Source organism: Leucoraja erinacea, chromosome 12 (assembly GCF_028641065.1).
Source record: "Leucoraja erinacea ecotype New England chromosome 12, Leri_hhj_1, whole genome shotgun sequence".
In the NCBI taxonomy this organism is placed as follows: Eukaryota; Metazoa; Chordata; class Chondrichthyes; order Rajiformes; family Rajidae; genus Leucoraja; species Leucoraja erinaceus.
This window is the reverse complement of record NC_073388.1, coordinates 17,966,423-17,986,729: the sequence shown is the minus strand read 5'-3', so window position 1 is coordinate 17,986,729 and position 20,307 is coordinate 17,966,423. Positions and strand designations below refer to the sequence as shown.

The window sequence follows — 20,307 nt, the reverse complement described above, 5'->3', positions numbered from 1 at the left end:
TCGAGCTTGTCCAGTCCTTTTATAATTTTCTATAAGATTCCCTCTCATCCTTTCTATGATATCCTCTCATCCTTTCTATAAGATATCCTCTCATCCATCTATATTCCAGCTTGTTCCATACACCCACCACCCTGTGAGTGAAAACGTTGCCCCTCAGGTTCATATTACATCATGTCCCTCTCATCTTAAACACATGTTCCCTTGTTTTTGATTCCCCAACCCAGACGATGTGGAGAAAAATTATATTCTCTGTGCTCATTTTGCCTACAGTGTCAAAGGCTTTCTGAAGGTCCAGATACACATCCACTGGCTCTCCTTCATCCATTTTGCTAGTCGCATCCTTAAAAAATTCTAGAATGGTCAAGCAGGCTTTCCCCTTCATAAATCCATGCTGAATTGGTCCAATCCTTTTACTGCTATCCAAATGTGCCATTATTACTTTTTTTATAATTGGCTCCAGCATCTTCCCCGCCACCGATGTCAGGCTAACTGGTCTATAATTTCCCTTGTAATCTCTCGCTCCTGTCTTGAAAAGTGGGATAACATAAGCTACCCTCCAATCCACATGAACTGATCCTGAATCTATAGAACATTGGAAAATGATCACCAAGGCATCCACGATTTCTAGAGCCACTTCCTTGAGTACCCTGGGATGCAGAACATCAGGCCGTGGGGATTTATCAGCCTTCAATCACATCAGTCTACCCAATACTATTCCTCGCCTAATACAAATTTCTTTCAGTTCCTCTGTCTCCCTAGATCTTCTGTCCTCTACTACATCTGGGAGATTGTTTGTGTCTACCTTAGTGAAGACAGAACCAAAGTACCTGTTCAACTCTTCTGCCATTTCCCATAATAATTTAATCTGTTTCTGCCTTCAAGGAACCCACATTTGTCTTTACTAATCTTTTTCTCTTAACATAGAAACATAGAAAATAGGTGCAGGAGTAGGCCAATCGGCCCTTCGAGCCTGCACCGCCATTCAATATGATCATGGCTGATCATCCAACTCAGTATCCTGTACCTGCCTTCTCCCCATACCCCCTGATCCCTTTAGCCACAAGGGCCACATCTAACTCCCTCTTAAATACAGCCAATGAACTGGCCTCAACTACCTTCTGTGGCAGAGAGTTCCAGAGATTCACCACTCTCTGTGTGAAAAATATTTTTCTCATCTCGGTCCTAAAGAATTTCCCCTCTATCCTCAAACTGTGACCCCTTGTCCTGGACTTCCCCAACATCGGGAACAATCTTCCTGCATCTAGCCTGTCCAACCCTTAAGAATTTTGTAAGTTTCTATAAGATCCCCCCTCAATCTCCTAAATTCTAGCGAAGTAAAAGCTTCATACCTAAAGAAGCTTTTACTATCCTTCTTTATATTCTTGGCCAGCTTACCCCCGTACTTCATCTTTTCACCCCATATTGCCCTTTTTGTTACCTTCTGTTGTCCTTTGAAAGTTACCCAATCCTCTGGCCTCCCGCTACTCTTTGCTATGTTGCACATCTTTTCTTTTAGTTTTATTCCATCCCCAACTTCACCTTGTCAGCCACGATTGTTGCCTCTTACTCCCCTTAGAATCTTTCTCCCTCTTTGGAATGAAATGAACTTGCATCTTCTGGATTATGCCCAGAAATTTCTGCCATTGCTATTCCACTGTCATTCCTGCTAGGATCCTTTTCCAGTCAACCTTGGCCAGCTCCTCTCTCAACAGGTCAGAGATGGATTGAGAATAAATCCACCTGAATCTACTTCAGCAATGAGCCTTTCTTCAAAAGAAAATTACTCCTTTGTAAATTTCTTGTTCTTACACCAGTTGTCTATTTGAGAACAAGTGTGAAATTCATCGAAACGTTGTTCCAGTTTATGCCAAATTTGTATTCCTCATCGGTGGAAATTAGATATACCTTTATCACGTGTTTCTCTTATAGTTAACAGCAAGAGGCACCTTAACTGGTCTGCCAGGGTTGGTTTGGAGCCCATGTGGCAGTAATGAGAGTGCGGTGTGGGCCAAGTTGAATCATTGAATTTGCCAGTGACACTGTATTCTAATTTTGCAGCCAAATTTGAACATAAATGTCAACACAAAGCTGCAGAGAACACATTATATTTAAAGTTGCGGTTTAATTTTTTTTGTTTGGTTTAGCGATACAGCATTGAAACAGCCCACCAAGTCCACACCGACAAATGATCCCCGCACATTAACACTATCTTATACACACCGGGAACAATTTACATTTATACCAAGCCAGTTGACCTACAAACCTGTATGTCTTTGGAGTGGAGTAAACTGAAGATCTCTGAGAAAACCCACGAGGTCACGGGGAGAACGTACAAACTCCGTACAGACAACACCCGTAGTCGGGATCGAAGCCGGATCTCTGATGCTGTAAGGAAGCAACTCTACAGCCGCACTGCCGTGCCGCCGAATAATTGGGAAACTTCCCATTTGCTATAGAGTGTGCTTTATAATCACCTAATGTAGCAGATTTAATGAGACTCAAATGGTTTTTCCCACATTAAGTTTCTGTTTTTAATTTCCATTGCTAGGTTGTGCAACGTAGCCATTTTAACACCATGAAATGCATCCTCAGGATCACCTTTTTTCCAAAGGACCCAGTTGACCTACTGAGGAGGGATCCAGTGGCATTTGACTACTTGTATGCTCAGGTAAGACCAGCGGAAAATTGGCACATTTGGTAAGGTTCTGGAAAGATGAAACGAACAAAACTAAAGGCCACAGAACATGCTATAAAACCTTTACAAAATGCGTTTAGCAAAGTTCACATGGATCATCGAGTATTTTCTTAGACTAAACTATGCTTATTATGGATTTAACATAAATTTTCTAAAGAAATGTATAATTTTCATCTATTAAACAAAAGTAAATAATATAATACTCCCAAAAATGTAATTTCATGGTTCTGAATAAATATGAAAGGTATAATGGGAAATTGAAAGTAAAGAATTGAAAAAGTGGCAAAGCAGAAAAATATGAGGGTGAAGTCACACTTGGAGAATTTTATCACAGCAGTAGAATTTAGGAATGTCTAGTGTTGTACCAAGATCGGATTCATATGGATAAGATTAAAAAGAGCAAAGGAATAATTCCTTACAAATAACCAAACAGAAGGGTCATAAGTTGATAATTCATAGGAGCAGAATTTGGCCATTCAACCCTTTGAGTTTATTCTGCCATTCATTCATTGCTGATCTATATTTCCTTCTCAACACTATTCTCCTGTTTTTTCCTCATAACCTTTGCTTTTCTACCTAATCAAGAACCTATCAATGTCCACATTAAAAATACCGAAAGACTTGGCCTCCACAGCCATCTGTGGCGATGAATTCCACAGATTCACCACCCCCTGGCTTCAGAAATTCCTCCTCATCTCCTTTCTCTCACGTCCTTTTTTTCTGAGACTGTGCCCTCTGGTCCTAGACTCTTCCACTGGTGGAAAAATCCTCTCTACATCCACTCTATCCAGGCCTTTCATTATTCAATAAGTTTCAATGAGATCCCGCCTCATCCTTCTAAACTCCAGCGAGTACAAGCCGGTGATCTCTCTCTATCATATTTTGCTTGGGCAGTTTACACCCCAGCGGTATGAACATTGACTTCTCTAATTTCAGATAATCCCTGCTTTCTCCTCCCTTTCTCAGCTCTCCCTCAGCCCACTGTCTCTGCCACTTCCTTTCTTCTCCCCCCCCACCCTCACATCAGTCTGAAGAAGAGTCTCGACCCGAAACATTGCCTTTCCTTTGCTCAATAGATGTTGCCTCACCTGCTGACTTTCTCCAGCATTTTTTTCTACCTTCGATTTTCCAGCATCTGCGGTTCCTTCTTAAACCTCTCATTTTTCTAGTCTTTTCTTATTTATGAACCTGCAGAATATTTTATTGTTTTGATTTATGTTCCTTTAAATTTTAATACTTAGTTCCTCTTTGGCCTTTGAATTTTTTTTGCTGCTGCCAATGTTTATCAGTTAAACAAGTTACATTTTCTCCCTCCCCTCCACGCTCTTACCATGTCACAATAATTTTTAGTCTGTTCTTATTCTTGGCGAAATAAATTTTTCCTGGAATTTATTGCCCATATAGAATGTTTCCCCTTGATATTTTACATCTCAGTATTGTGCCTCACTATTGTGCATTTTTAGCCATAGAGTCATACAGCGTTGGCCCCATCGGCCCAACTTGCCCACACCAACCAACATGTCCCATCTTCACTAATCCACCGGCCTGCATTTGGCCCATATCCATACAAACCTATCTTATCCATGTACCTGTCTAACTGTTTCTTAAACATTGCAATAGTATATGCCTCAACTGCTTCCTCTGGCAGCTCATTCCATATACCCACCACCCTTTGTGATAAAATAGTTACCCTCTCAGGTTCCTTTTAAATGTTCCCCCCCTTACCTTAAACCTATGTCCTCTGGTTATCGATTCCCCTACTCTGGGCAAGAGACTATGAGACTCTCTTTTCATAGCAAAATTATTTTTCCAACCTTTCAGTGTGATCTTTTGTCCTGTCCATTACACTGGACTGAGTCACGTTAATAGCCTTATTATATTTTGGCACCAATTCCCTTAAATGTCTATTTTTATTTTGGTCTGGTTCAATCTCTATTAGTAAATCCATTAGTGAATCCTCATTTTGTTGGTACTGCACAGATCAGGGATTTATAATAGCACATTTGGTTCTCTGGTCTGGAGAACAGGTATGTAACTCACTGTTCTTCAGAAAAGACATCACCTGGCTGTGCAATGCATAGCAGGAAACCTAATACTTCCACAGCTAAGACTCATCCACAACTGCACACAGTCTTTTTTTCCCCAGGGCCAAAGAATCAAGGACTTAGAGGGCTTAAGTTTAAGGTGAAAGGGGAAAGATTTAATCGGAACTTAAGAGCCAACTTATTCACACAGAGGATGGTGGATATAAGGAAAGAGCAGCCAGTGGCAGTGGTTGAGGGAGGTACAATAACAATAGTTAAGAGACATAGAGACAGGAACATGGATAGGAAAGATTTGGTGGGATATGGGTCAAATGCAGGCAAATGAGACTAGACTACGACAGTGATCGCAAATTCTACTGAAGTGTGGATGGCCGTTGGCTCGCTCAACCACCCTTTGACAGGTCTTGATTTAGGTCTAGATGGGTATCTCTGGTGGGCGTGGAAGAGTTGGGTCGTAGGGCCTGTTTCCTTGCTGTGACTCTGACTCAGTGTGGAGAGGCTGGTAGTGAGGATTGTTGCTGGGTGAGGCAAGGCCAGCAGTGTGCCGCTCATTGCTGAGATGTGGGGCTGAAGGCTTCTTCTGAGCCAACACGGTGAGTTGGGCCATTGCTTGGGACCTACAGTATGTCTGGATCCTACAGTCTCTCTCATTGTTCTGCCTAGGCATGAAACAGCCACTGTCAATCCCTTGAAATTAACTGCACTCACATTGCAGCCAAGGTGCAGCCCTCAACACCACATCACAGTAATGTGCAGCTGCACTGCTTACCCCAGCCCCCTCAACATCAGCCCTCACTGACAGCCTCTCCACCCTGCACTATTAACGATTCCTTGCTGCAAGAACTCCAGTTTCTCATACCGAGGTTTCAGGGACAACATAATGCAGCAACAGGGACATCAGCATCATTGTCAGGAATGCACCCATACATAATTTTGGTGCTGATTCCATTAGCTTTCTCATTCCAAGGAATGCATTCTGCGCACTAATTGAGGTATCTATAAATGCTGCCTGCCATGAACAAATTGTAGGATCTATGCTTTCTAATCTTCTCTGAATGTTGTCTTCAGCAATTAATTTTGAAGTAATTAAAATTCCCCAGGGTTGTTACATTATGTTTTATTTATCCATTTTTCTCCTTCCTTTGCATATTTCTTGATTCAATTCCTTTTTGTTTAGTTCTATTTTAGACTGTCCGTATCATTTTTGATTCATCTTTTATCCATCTCCAAGTGAATTACTGATAGCTGTGTCATATTTTGCTAATCCCATCATTATTGCAAATAGGTACAGCCACTATTTTGCCTGATCTCTTTTCAGGATTTAATCTATTTAATCTATCTAATTTATATGTCAGTCCTTATTTTTCTGCAGCTATGTCTGTGTGATCCCTACAACTGCTTCCTCCCAATGTATTGTTGTCACTAGTTCCCTGTCCTGGCTGTCCCTATTGCGTGAATTGTTGCAGCTATAACTTAACCGATTCTTAATAGCAGTTTCTCTCATTGTTAGGGGTCTATCCTATAACTCTTTACCTCACCATTTATCTTCTCCTGTAAGTTAGTCTGTCCTTTGTTCTCCTTTCCTACCAAAGTGACATTTGGGCTTGTTTCATTTATTACAGATGTTCTATCTGTCTCACAAGTTTAAATCATTTAATATCTCACAATTTATCCTTTCCACAAGGACATCGCTGCCATTACCATTGAGATAGATCTCATCCTATTAATAGGTCAGGTCGGGGGGAGTTCACCCAGCCACGGGCACCATGTAATCCCGTGCTACCTCCTCCATAGTCGGATAGTCGGTGACTAAACCGTCTCCTCCACCTGTTTGCCAGCAGGACTAAAAACAAGACCTGTCAAAGGGCGGTTGAGCGAGCCAATGGCCATCCACACTTCAGTAGAAGTTGCGATCACTGTCGTACATAGCATTGTAATGAATGATGATAAAGCACACACACCAAAATCCTATACCCAGCGGTGGAAGTCCGTAGGAACTGGAGGACAAGGATGTGTGGTGCGTTTGTCACCGTTCCCGTCACAAACCAGCACCACTGCGTTGTTAATGTTTTCAACAATGATGAATGAATTAATTAATACTGCTTCATCTCAGAAAATGTTAGAAACATTCAGTAGGTCGGGCAGCAAATGGGATTGGAGAAATAAAGTTAATGTCGCAAGTAAATTACCTATTATCAGAATATTTTATCGTAGGTACTTTGTGCCAATTTGCACATGGCTTAGACTTATTTAAAATTCTTTCTAATTTAATTCATGGTGCTCTCTCAACTGAAACATTTGCCTGCTCCCACCTTTGTGATTTGCTCCAAAGTTGCTATTGGTATATTATTGCTAAGTGTACCAAGATACAGTGGCAAACTTTATATGCAAGCTATCCAATCAAATCATACTACACATGAGTATAATGGAGACGTACGTGCAAGAAAAAAGTGTCAGAGTGCAGAATATAGTGTCACACATATCATTATCACATTATTGTTATAGAGAAAGTGCAGATTAAAAAAGTGCAAGAATCGCAATGAGGTAGATTGTGAGTTCGGGATTACTTCCTTAGCTTATGAGAAAAACATTCAATAGTCTGATAACAGCTGGGAAGTAGCTGTTCCTGAATCTGGTGGTACATGCTTTCAAGGTTCTGCCCAACAGGAGCGGGAAGAAGAGAGAATGACTAGGGTATAATTGGCCCTTGATAATGTTGGCTGTTTTCCTGAGGCTGTTTGAAGTGTAGAAGCTGGTTTGTGTGATGAACTGGGTGACATCCACAACCCTCTGCAATTTATTGTGGTCTTGGGCAGCGTGGTTTCCATACTATGCTGCGATGCTTCCTATGAAGCACCTGTCGAAGTTGGTAAGAATCATTGGAGACATGCCAAACTTCCTAAAGGGCCTGTCCCACTTGGCTGTGGGTGGCGTGTGGGTAGCACGGGATGGGCGCATGGAGTGGTGTGGAGGAGCGTCGACTTCGTCCTAAACTAAATATTCGCGGGCCACCGGCCTGTCGCGTAACTGACGGCCAAAGTGGGACAGGCCCAAGACCCTGGCGCGACGCAACGTCTCACCTTCAACAGCAGCAGAAGCAGGCAAACAATCGCCGAACTCGGCCTGGGGCTCACGGCAATTGCAGATCCGGATCCGGACCCGCCCCCACTCCTACTCCCAGAATGGGGCCAAGACGATTGGAGACAGACACAAAATGCAGGAGTAACTCAGCGGGACCGGCAGCACCTCTGGAGAGAAGCAATAGGTGACGTTTCAGGTCGAAACATCATCCGTTCCTTCTCTCCAGAGATGCTACCGGTCCTGCTGAGTTACTTCTGCATTTTGTGTCCATCTTCAAATGACGTCACACGCTCCAGACGGCTGTGCGGATGCATGATGACGCACGCAACCATCGCGCATCAGTCACTACCGGCCTGTCGCGTAAATGACGACCCAAGTGGGACAGGCCCTTTCGACTTCTGAGAAAATAAAGGTGTTGGTGTGCTTTCTTGCCGTTGTTTCAATGTGGTTGGTCTAGGACAGATTGTTGGTGATATGTACACCATTTACACTTGGGCACCATTGATGTTGATGCTGGGGTGTGTACACCACCTTGTCTCCTGAATTCAATAACTAGCTCCTTCATCTTGCTGATATTGAGGAAGAAGCTGTTGTCTTGACACCATATTACAAATCCCTCCATTTGACATTGATAATTGGAATTTCTCCTTTTCTTTCTAAATTCCCCCCACGTTGTCTCTCGTTTTCGCATTATTTTGTGGCCTGAGTCATGTGTTTAATTGTCACATGTACCAGCAACAGAACAATGACATTCTTACTTGTTTCATCTTTACACGCCCTACATCACAAACAAATATACAATAATCAGTAGTACCATAAATTAATAATCAATAATACCATGGTCTAAGTGGATATTATCTATTTACTAAATTATACAATCCCCTACCATTACCACTTTAAATATTGCTTTTTATTTACATTTCCCTCCCTCAACATCCCCCTTCCCAACTCATCCGGGAAAGTCTTAGAAAATATACTCAGCCCATATCGTGTTAACAACCTTATTTCCCATATCGAGCTCCTGAATACGGGTGCTGTCTGTATAGCTAAATTCCCAGTCAGTTCACATATCGAGTTAACAACCTTATTTTTTTAAAGAAATGAAGCATCATCTATCTTCTTCCTAAAACTTTGCTGCAAAACACAGTGCACAGTGATGTGCACATTGATGAGTTTGATCATGTTCAATGGATGAATATGACTTCCCCCTAAGATGACATCAGCCCATTAAAAGGCTGCACTTATCCAAGCTAATCAACTACAAACAAACTCAATCAATCAATATTCCATCGTGTTACATAGTCACGGCCAATGTATCAATAAAATGATGTATCTCTGCATGAATTTAATAAATAATCTCACACAGTAATACATATTTTAAAGTGGTCTATTATTGCTTCCAGCGTTGCATTTTTAATTCCAAAGATTATTGTCAGTTGATTAATAACTTTGAGTGAGAAAGAGTTTATCTCTTATAAAAATCAATTTATCATTTTTTGAACATTTGCCTCGGGTTATCTTAAAATTATGCTATGTGATATTTACAAATAAATGTTTAAATTGTTGATTTTATTTGTTTACCACACAAAATAAATTGGAATAAAATTGATTTAAATAAATGTTTGCAGTACAATGTTTGAATTTCTAGTTTAGTAGAACCAGGTAGCTTGCAACTACTCCCTGCAATATAACAACATAAATATTCCCAATCTACCTCGATTATAACCATGTCCAGTGTCCATTGGCTGCCACACATTCCCACTCCCACTCCTACTCCCACCCCAACCAAACCCCACAATCCTCTTTGTTCATGCTGGGATAGTTCCATTGAGAATGTCATCCTTTTGTCCTTCCAGCGAGACGTAGTATTCATGACTGGCTTTGGACAAAGGCACCAGACATTAAAATTAAAATGTGGGGGATAATTCTGTGACAGCAAGGCAGGCCAAATGTATGTATTGAATCCGTTTTAGAGATGCAGCGTGGAAACAGGCCCTTCGGCACACCAAGTCTATGCCGAGCAGCAATCACCTGTACACGAGTTCTATCCTACACCCAAGGGACAATTTACAGAAGCCACTTAACCTAAAACCTGCACGTCTTTAGAGTGTGGGAGGAAACTGGTGCACCTAGAGAAAACCTATGCGGTCACTGAGAGAAACTATACAGACAACACCCGTATTCAGGATTGATCCCAGCTCTCTGTCGCTGTAAGGCAGCAACTCTACCATTGCACAACAGTGCTGTCCCTTGTATTGGATGTTTAGTGTGGAGAGTTGCACGTAACTATTGTGTCTCCCCAGGCAGCTGGTGTTGATAAAGGACTTGACAAAGAGTTTTCTTTTGTCCATATTAACGAGAAGCTGCTATTTGGGAGAGCTATCAAAGAAATCTCTCATCACTTTGCTCAAAGATCAAATCTGTGTTCTGTAGTCAGGTCACTTCAATATAGCCAATAAAGAGAGGAGGAGGCTAAGGAGATCTGGGGAAGGGTATTAAACAATTTCTGCAGCATTGCAGGTCCCGAAGAGCACAGTGGCCTCCGTCTTTCTTAAATGGAAGAACTTTGGAACCACCAGGACTCTTCATAGAGCTGGCTGCCTGGCCAAACTGAGCAATCAGGGGAGAAGGGCCTTGGTCAGGGAGGTCACTCTGACAGAGCTCCAGAGCTCCTCTGTGGAGATGGGAGAACCTTCCAGAAGGACAACTATATCTGCAGCACTCCACCAATTAAGCCTTTATGGTAGAGTGGCGAGATGGAAACCACACCTCAGTAAAAGTTACATGGCAGCCTGCTTGTAGTTTGCCAAAAGGCATGAGAAACAAGATTTTCTGGTCTGATGAAAACAAGATTGAACTCATTGGCCTGAATGCCAAGCGGCATGTCTGGAGGAAACCAGGCACCACTCATCACCTGGCCAATACCATACCTGCAGTGAAGCATGGTGATTGCAGCTGGCTACCTTGCCCAACACCCAGTCTGCCTGCCTTGTCTTTCAGGACATTGCCAGTGTGGTAATTTATGTGCTTCCATACCAGTTAGACTAGACTTTAGTTAGAATTTATATGTTCTCCCTCTAACAGCATGGGTTTTCTCTGAGTGCTCCAGTATCCTCCCACACTCCAAAGACATACAGGTTTGGTGGTTAATTGATTTACCGGGGTATGTAAATTGTCCCTAGTGTGTAGGATAGTGCTAGTGTACAGGGTGATCTCTGGTCGGCACAACCTCAGTGGGCCGAAGGGCCTGTTTCTGTGCTGTATCTCTAAAAACTAAAAGGTCATGTAACAGCTCTGGAAGACATGAATATGTGATGTTTCATCCAGTGATCATTCCTTTATAGTCAAAAGGACAAAAGCATTCCATAGGATTGAGGCTTTCAAGGTCAAACTGTTCTGTGCTGATTTGAGAAACTTTATCATAACTGGTTTAAATTATTCTAGTTCACTTCAATACCTCCAAACCTTTGATTGATAAATTAACTAAATGTCCATTTCTATCTATATCTTTAGACTCTGGTTTGAATTTCACAACTGGATTTGTGTCGAATGAAGTCAGGACTGAGGAGGTGTTTCTCCCATCTCCCACCCTCTTAATCTCCACAGCTCCCTACCTAGCCACACTTCCCCTTTTGTCAAAAGGCCAGACAACACTCTTTTCAGTTTCAAGTGTGAAAATTATCACCTGAGCAAAATACCAGGCAACGTTTCCCACCAGAAATCAATGGCTCCTTGAGAGGAGACAAGAAAATTGAGATCATAGAAATGTGTGTCTTTCTAATATTTACTAGCTAACTTCAAATATTCTTACTTTCCACCTGCAGAGCTGCAGTGATGTGATGAAAGAACGTTTCAGTGGTGACTTGGCGGAAAACATAATGCTACAATTGACTGCATTACATATCTATATCACAATCTCTACTGCAAGAACCAATCAGAAGATTACACTCAGAAATGTTGAGTAAGTATTTTGAGAAGAGAGGTACAACAGATTTGTTTGAGGGGAGAGTGCGGAAGCTAACAACCTGAATTAAGGAGAGGGAATAAACTAGAGAGAGATCATATTGATAGGCATGTTTGCTGAGACTGTCAGCCGACCTACTACCAGTTTCCTCTCAACAATCGTATTGCCTCTCCCCACATGAGCACTGCACCCACTCCTCATTGTCATGCAAAGAGCAATGTGAGCTAAGGGTGGATGAAGAGAAATGATCTACATGTATGTTCATGGCAATGTGCCATTAATTTAAAAACAGTTTAACAGTAGACAATAGTTAACAATACAATTAGATATCCAAAATATTTTTTTAATTTGGACACGGGAAATTAAGGAAAATCTGTACAATTTTGAAACAAACAACAGATTATTACATTACTACCTTTCTCTTCATCGCGCAGAAGCGCTCCTCCGCTGTCCCTGGCCCCCACCTTCACGATGTGTGTGTGTGTGCGGTCGGTAGCAAAGATCCTATAGGATCTTTAACAAGTAGATGCAGCTCGCGCTTCAGTCGAGGCTTTCCAGGCAAGTGACCAAAACCTCTGGTGACTCATGGAGAGTGACCGGAACCTCTGGGAACCTCATGGAAACCTTGGGTGGGGCGCAAGGTCTCCAGAGGTTTCTGTTCAGGGTTCCGGGTTCAGCCAACACTACTACTTTCTGTTGATTGATGATCCAGAAATTATTATAATTATTATTAGAAATAAATTATTAGAAACTAGAAATAATTATTATTAGGAAGTCTCACAAATTCTTGGGTACTCAACAGTAACTTGATGAAGTTCAACATGATCTAAAAATAGAGCAATTAAGACCAGTAGCAGTTGAGCTTTGGCATGTAAAACGTGCTTGGAATAGACCCAACTAGGTTATAGCCCAAGCCTCCTGTAAAAAAAATTTGCACAATCACACATGTTTTATCTACCTTGAACCAACACAATCTAGCAGAGTAAAATAACATAATTATGTTTTACTATTCATTAGCTTCCTTAAGAATGGTGTAGGTTGTGGTTTATACCAAAGATGGACATAAAGTGCTGGAGTAATTCAACGGGTCAGCCAGCATCTCTGGATAGAAGGAAGTTAGACAAAAGGTGCTGGAGTAACTCAGCAGGTCAGGAGAAAAGGGGCCACATTAACAATGATGTGTTGGAACAATGTTATCAATACAAATACAGCTGGAAACGGATTTATCGTCAAAAATAACAGGATTTTAACAGGTTATGCATCTCTCCACCTGTATTCCTTGAACTAAAAATGACTTTAAAAAAATGTATTTTACTTTTTAAACACTCATTAGCAGCAATAATCAGTTTCCCAGCAACGTCATTATTTTTGATTTGAGAGCATGAATCACCTGCATGTGGACCTGAGAAAGTGGGCATTATTCAAGAATCTATTGCAAATCATCACAATCACCAGAATTTCATAATCTGGGCAGAGGAACATGTCTACTTTCTGGGCAGATCCTAATGCAATGAGGATCTGCCCAGAATGCCATATGCATGAATACATTCTAAAAGCCCCATTATAGCTGCTGTAAAACAGCAATGCAAGTGGTTTTCGCTATTACCCTGTATTTAAAATTCCCAGATCTTTCTGAAGTCCATTGATCTAATGCATCTAAATGAAATTAGTATTGATAGAATGTGAAGAGCTCAAGGGCCTATTTCTGTCTTGTGCGTCTTTATGATACTATGAAGCCATTACTCAATTTTAGGCCTGGTGGCTATTCCTGCCTGCATTGCAATTAATTGATAATGTAAACCGCCATAAGCAATATCCTATAAAAATAAGAATGTAGATTAAAAAAAACATGCGCAACATAATGAAGTATAAACTAAACTAATAAGTAACAGTTAGGGATTATCAGGCAACTGTTATCAGGCAACTGAATCATCCTACCACAACCAGAGACCAGTGCTGAACTACTATCTACCTTTTTGTTCACCCTCGGGCTATCCTTGATCGGCCTTTGCTGGCTTTATCTTGCTCAAATGTTATTCCTCATCATGTATCTATACACTGTAAATGGATCGATTGTAATCATGTATTGTCTTTTTGCTGACTGGTTAGCATGCAACAGCAAGCAATGGTATGCAAACTGGCACCTTTTTATTTACATAAAAAGCACTAGTAATATTCATCCATATATAATCAGATGGAGAGCATCCTGCCTAACTGTGTAGATCAGGAAGCACTATGAATATAATTTGGTAATAGAATTCGTGGGTGCCCTCAAATTTTTGGCATTAGGATGAGCGGGACCGGCCAGGAATGAGTTGGTATAATCAAGCCTTGATGTGACAATGGCAAAAGATTAAAATATATCCTTGATTTTTGTAACATTTCCAGGGCAGAAAGTACCAAAAGGTTTAGAAAGCTTTGTGATATCGTGTGAGAAAGTAATGAAGAGTAAAAATTATGTGGGTTTGTAACATTCATTGAAAAACATGGTTAGGTGAATTTTAGATTCAAGATTGATATTCCCAATCAGTTAAGCATCGCCAAACTATCTGCGTTAGTTTATTATCATCGATCCGAACAGTACATGCACCAATATCTGCGTAACTAGGGCACCTGATGTAGGAAGAAATTCCACAGCATTCCTGACCTGAACTATGCCACTAAATGTATTTACAAACTTTTCTTCTGTTGTGTAATTAATTGCATTGATGTGACTGCATTTCATGTTTTTTTTCTTTCAAATATTCCTGATCTCTTGAGCAGCTCTAGGAAAACAAGGATTTTCCTCCCAGTTTAGCTTGCTAGTGCCAAGGATAGACAGCATATTCTATGTTATCACATTTATTTTACTCATGCTCTCTCATGGGCCAGGAACTCAAGAGTTAAGTCAAGTGTCTAAATGTCATATGTACTGAAACAGAACAATGAAATTCTTACTTGTAGCAGCACAACAGGTTTGATGTACGTCTGATGTACAATAGAGTCAGCAAAAACAATGACGTCTGTTTAACATAAAAACATAGAAAATAGGTGCAGGAGTAGGCCATTCGGCCCTTCGAGCCTGCATCGCCATTCGATATGATCATGGCTGATCATCCAACTCAGTATCCCATCCCTGCCTTCTCTCATACCCCCTGATCCCTTTAGCCACAAGGGCCACATCTAACTCCCTCTTAAATATAGCCAATGAACTGGCCTCAACTACCTTCTGTGGCAGAGAATTCCACAGAATCACCACTCTCTGTGTAAAAAATGATTTTCTCATCTCGGTCCTAAAAGACTTCACTCTTATTCTTAAACTGTGACCCCTAGTTCTGGACTTCCCCAACCTCGGGAATAATCTTCCTGCATCTAGCCTGTCCAACCTCTTAAGAATTTTGTAAGTTTTAAAACCCATTTGTTTCTACCCCAATAGCATTTTGCTCATGGACCCCACTTTCCCACCTATACTAGCCCACAAGTTCTCCCTTTATGTATTATTGAACCAAGGAATTATGAACAATAAAGCTAATCAATTGCTTCTAAGTATTTGTCACCTCTCTAGTGATGGTATGCTGAAATTCGCCACAGTACTTCAGTTAAATAGCTGGCACACCATAATATTCAAGATTCAGGAACAGAAGTGTGTTTTGATGTGTTAAAACTTACAGTTGTGTTCTGTACATTCTTCTGAACACCGTCAGAATATAATTATTCTCACGTGTTCTCAAATCTAATTAATTTCCTAATACAATTTGTTTCTCTGTTAATATTTCTAGAAAGGAATGGGGTCTTGAGCTATTCCTGCCATCATCTCTTCTGACGTACATAAAGGAAAAACATGCACGGAAAATTCTCTCGCATCATCTCAAAGCAACACAAGCCCCAGGTCCTTTAGGCAAAAAGGTAAAACAAAGAGGATCGGAGAGAGGAGAACAGATGTTTTATGGCATTGGCAGAAATGTCGGATTGGGAAAACAGACAGTGCAAAAATATATCTGCAGGTCACAATTCAGTCTTGTACATTCAGTAAGCTAAATAACTGACCCATTTAGACTCTTTCTTAAATTAAAGTGCCAGGGCAATCCAGCTAAATTACTGCCAGGTTTCCCTTGCAGTCCCGATGAATAGGAGCAAGTTATGCTTCATCTGCAAGAGCCTTTGGAGAACACTTATTTTTTATTCCTTCAGAGGTGTATTTATAAAGTGCCTTTATAAACAAGTAGGACCTTTTTTGAACACTTTGCTGCAAGATAAATCTAAAAAGTTAAGAACAATTATTGGAGCTAACCAAATGGAAATATATCAATGCATTCATATTTCCTTTGCTCATTTGTATCTTCATTTAGAATTCCAGGGATAAGATTAATTTTAGGCTAGCAATAGGCAACCCAGGGATGTTGCTCACTTAAGGAAACTCACCAAGTGACAAATTGGTTCAGTATTGGACACTCAAAAGCAACCAAGCTGCTGATAAGCTCAGTCTTTGAAAGGGGGGGATTACAATTTTTGAAACGGCGCCACTGATAGGATTAGGTTTGTTCAGCCTCTAGGAAGAAGCTTTTATCAGGTTTGCTTGGATTTCCAGCACCAGCAGGAACAGAAAAAGAGGGGCTGAAGAGATTGCTTGCTTTGTAGAGGGAGCTGAAGGGCTGATCACCCAAATATCTTCCAAGATCAATGTTCCTTCCTCCAACTTTCCAAAGAGCAATGGATCTAAGACAAAAAAAAAGGTTATAGTTGTGGAGATACTGATGTCACTTTCTACAGACAGAGATCCAGCCAAATACTGATGAAAGTGAAGATCATTACAGCCAAGAATGTATTAGCTTCTGCATCATTCCATAATGTCAGGAAGGCACAAAGGCTCCACGAGTAAGAGCTGCTGGCTCACTGTTCCAGCAACTCAAGGCTTACTCCAGTGCCGACTGTTTGGAGTTTGCACATTCGCCGTGTTACCCCACAGATTTCCTTTGAGTGCTTCATTCCTTCCCACATCCCAAAGACATACGAATTGGTTGGTCAATTTTCCATTGTAAATTGCCTCTACTGTGGATCAAGGGGAATGGAAATGTGGAGAGAATAAAAGGAATTAGTGCAGGATTAGTTTTATCAGGTGTTTAAGGAAGAGCATGGATTCAATACGCTGAAGGGTCTGTTTCCATGCTGTCTCATTCTATATTCTGTTTGCAGTGTGCAGCTGCATAAAATAAGATCACAGAGGCTCTCCAGCAGAAACAAATTGTCCTTTTCACTGTATACAGAACCTGTACAGGCATGGGGATTAGCTCAGGCTGAGGATTACCTTAAAATTCAGAGAGTAAATCATTGTCAATCCTGAATACTCAGAGAGCTTGCCTTTTTCATCCTGAGGCAATCTGTTGTTCTTGCCACATTTGACTCACTGAGCTGGATATACAGGATACTCTTTGAGGATAGTGCCTGTTATTGGCTTCACATTTCCTTGTGGAATACTGGCAGCTCTGCAGAGTAGTATTAAAATCATATGCGTGAGCTGCCGAGCCTTTTGGGAGTCTGCCATGAGAAATTTAAAGAAGGTGTCTCCATAGCTGGAATGATATGAAAATATTAAGATGTCTTATAAATGCAAATTCTTCTTTGTCTGATTTTGAAGATGACTCGGCAATCAGCAGATATAAAAATCAGGGCTTTGCAAGAAATTATGAAACAAGAAGTTGAGGCAGGTCCAATAATTGGATAGGAAAAGTTTAGAGGGTAAATGCAGGCAAATGGGCAAACTAGCTTAGATGGGTCATCTTTGTCAGCATGGGCAGGTTGCGCTGAAGGGCCTGTTTCCGTGCTGTATGACTCTATAACCCTAGCTTTAACATCCCAGTTATTATTGGTAATAGCTTTCTTCCCATTTCTTCTCTTGGAAATTGACACACAATGCAAAGCGAGCAAAGATTCTTTGCAACAGATCTTCAGTAGAGGATTTTCACTTGACCAAACTGATTCAACGGTTACTGGAAAACAGACGTTTCTATGATAAACGCAGCAGATGGAGGAAATAAAAGAATGGCCTACCTCAGGACAGCTCCAGTGCTGTTCAATATATACACTAATGATCAGCCAGTGTTCCCAGGGTTGAGAAGCTTCATTTACACTGACGACCTTGGAATAGCAGCCCAGAGCACTCGCATAGATGAGGTAGAAGCTTCATCATCCTTAGACAACTTGACAAACTACTACAAGGACAACCAACTGAAGGCAAACCCTGCTAAGACCCAAGTTAGCCTGTTCCACCTTCGTAATCGCGATGCTGGGAGGAAGCTGTCCTTAACATGGAATGGTTTCCCTTTGAGACACTGTGACTACCCTGTCTACCTTGGGGTCAATCTGGACCGAATCCACTCCTTCAAGCAACACATCGAAAGGGTGAAGGGCATAGTGAGGACGAGGAACAGCCTTCTACGCAAGCTGGAAAACTCGTCATGGGGTACCAATGCACCCACACTGCGGTCAACTGCTCTTGCGCTGTGCTACTCTGCTGCAGAGTATGCTTGTCCTGTTTGGGAAAGATCATCTCATGCAAAGAAAGTTGATGCTGCCCTTAATGACAGCTGCAGATGCATCACTGGCTGCCTAAAACCAACGGATGTGGATAGCTTGCAAGTCTTGGCTGGTATTGCCCCACCAGGAATCCACAGATCAGTTGCCGGTAGAACTGAATGTAGTAGGCAAGTTGGGGACACTTGCTATTCCTGTCACTCCCATCACCCAGCCCCAAAATGGCTGAAGTCAAGGAAGAGCTTCCTTCACACAGTCCAGCCATTGTCACGGTCTCCTCAAGCAACCAGACTAGCCTTGTGGGAAAGGAAACACAGTGAAAACCACCACCACGTAAAGATGCCAATCCCAACCAAGGAACAGCTACCACCTGGTCACATGTGTGACTGGAAGACTTAGAAGTCCCTCAATAGGCTTCGTACAGGGATGGGCCAACGTAAGAACAATATGAGCAAATGGGGCGATGCAGATGTGGCAGACACAGAATGTGAATGTGGAACATCTGTACAATCCATGCCACACCTACTAAGATGCCCACATCTTGCTGAACAATGCTACCTGGAAGATCTAACAATGGCAAACGAGACGGCAGTCCACTGTGCAAGAGACTGGCCGAATATTTGAAACATAGATGATGGACACGAAAGAAGTAGGGCTCATCCATTTTGGAGAACCATGATCCATCCACCTTACCTCCTGTCTAACACCCATTGTTTAGTTCTGCATATATTGAATACAAATATATAAAGCCCGGCTCTCTAATTTTATTAACATTGAATCCCAGAAAAAATATGACCAGCATTTTCCAAATAATAATCTTTATAAAGTAATGTTTTAAATATTTCATTGTTTAATTTATGTTAATTTGCAAAATAATTGTGAAGTTTAGTGAATTTGAAACATTGCCATTTGTTTATGATTGATGAAAATTCTTGTTGTGTCAGATGGAATAGGTGTAGAATTAGGCCATTCGGCCCGGCAAGTCTACTCCGGCATTCAATCATGGCTGATCTAACTCTCCCTCCTAACCCCATTCTTCTGCCTTTTCCCCATAACCTCTGACACCTGTACTAATCAAGAATGTATCTATCTCTGCCTTAAAAATATCCACTGACTTGGTTTAATCACATTTCTGCATTTGATTAGTGTGGATTTCTTTGGACATTCATTTTCTGCTGTAGTTGGCTATTTGCTGAAAACCTCTCTATGTTTCATGTAGATCTCGACAGTCCAAGCCAAACTGCAGTATCTGCGAATCCTGAATGAGCTCCCATTGTATCCTGGAGGACTATTTAACTCCGTTGTTCTGGTAATGTTGCCAAGAAACTATCTACAGAAATGTTCAACAAAACCAGAAGTTAATGCAAATTAGTACACAGTGGGATAAAGTTATTAATAGCAGGCAAAGGGAACTTATCTTCAGCGGTGGGGAAACTTTCAGTGTCCATAGAACATTTTTGCAAAACATGTAATTTAATTATAGCAAAACATTGATTTGTAAGACACGTTATTTTTGCAACTTGATAGCACCTTTCAGATAATGCAGAGATATGGCGTTGGAAATGTAATTGATGTTCTGGATTTCTGAATATTCAAAAGATATGGTGGTAATAGACGTTCTTAAATGGTAGCTTTTGCTCTGATACAACATTGGCTAAGAGATATAGACATAGAGAGTGCTGGTGTATGGCTGTTTATGAAATAAGGGAACTACATAATAGGATGTGCCAAGGTTGGTATAAGGCCCACTGCTCTATTTGCCATAAAGTCATGAATTTGGTGCAGGAGATGACATTTTTTTAATTTAATGTTCTAATATTTTTCAAACCACTCTAAAAATTTCAAAAAGTTCAGAATTCATTAAACTTGAAATTTCAATAAACAATGGGGGCGGGGGGCATGGGAGTGGAGAGACAGGAACAAATGTCAGAAGAACATAAACCTGTTGGTGAAATGGATAGGAAGCAACTGCAGATACTGGTTTAAACCGAAGATAGACACAAAATGCTGGA

General features: G+C 41.1%; 1 protein-coding gene across 1 annotated transcript in view; it reads left to right on the top strand.

Annotated features, from left to right (window-relative positions):
- The window catches only part of frmpd3 (FERM and PDZ domain containing 3), a 107,760-nt gene that overhangs the window by 50,729 nt on the left and 36,724 nt on the right, over positions 1-20,307 (top strand). Inside the window, 4 exon segments of the mRNA XM_055643694.1 lie at positions 2,549-2,668; positions 11,646-11,782; positions 15,544-15,670; positions 19,515-19,604. Of these exon segments, the coding sequence (XP_055499669.1) occupies positions 2,549-2,668; positions 11,646-11,782; positions 15,544-15,670; positions 19,515-19,604 (474 nt within the window).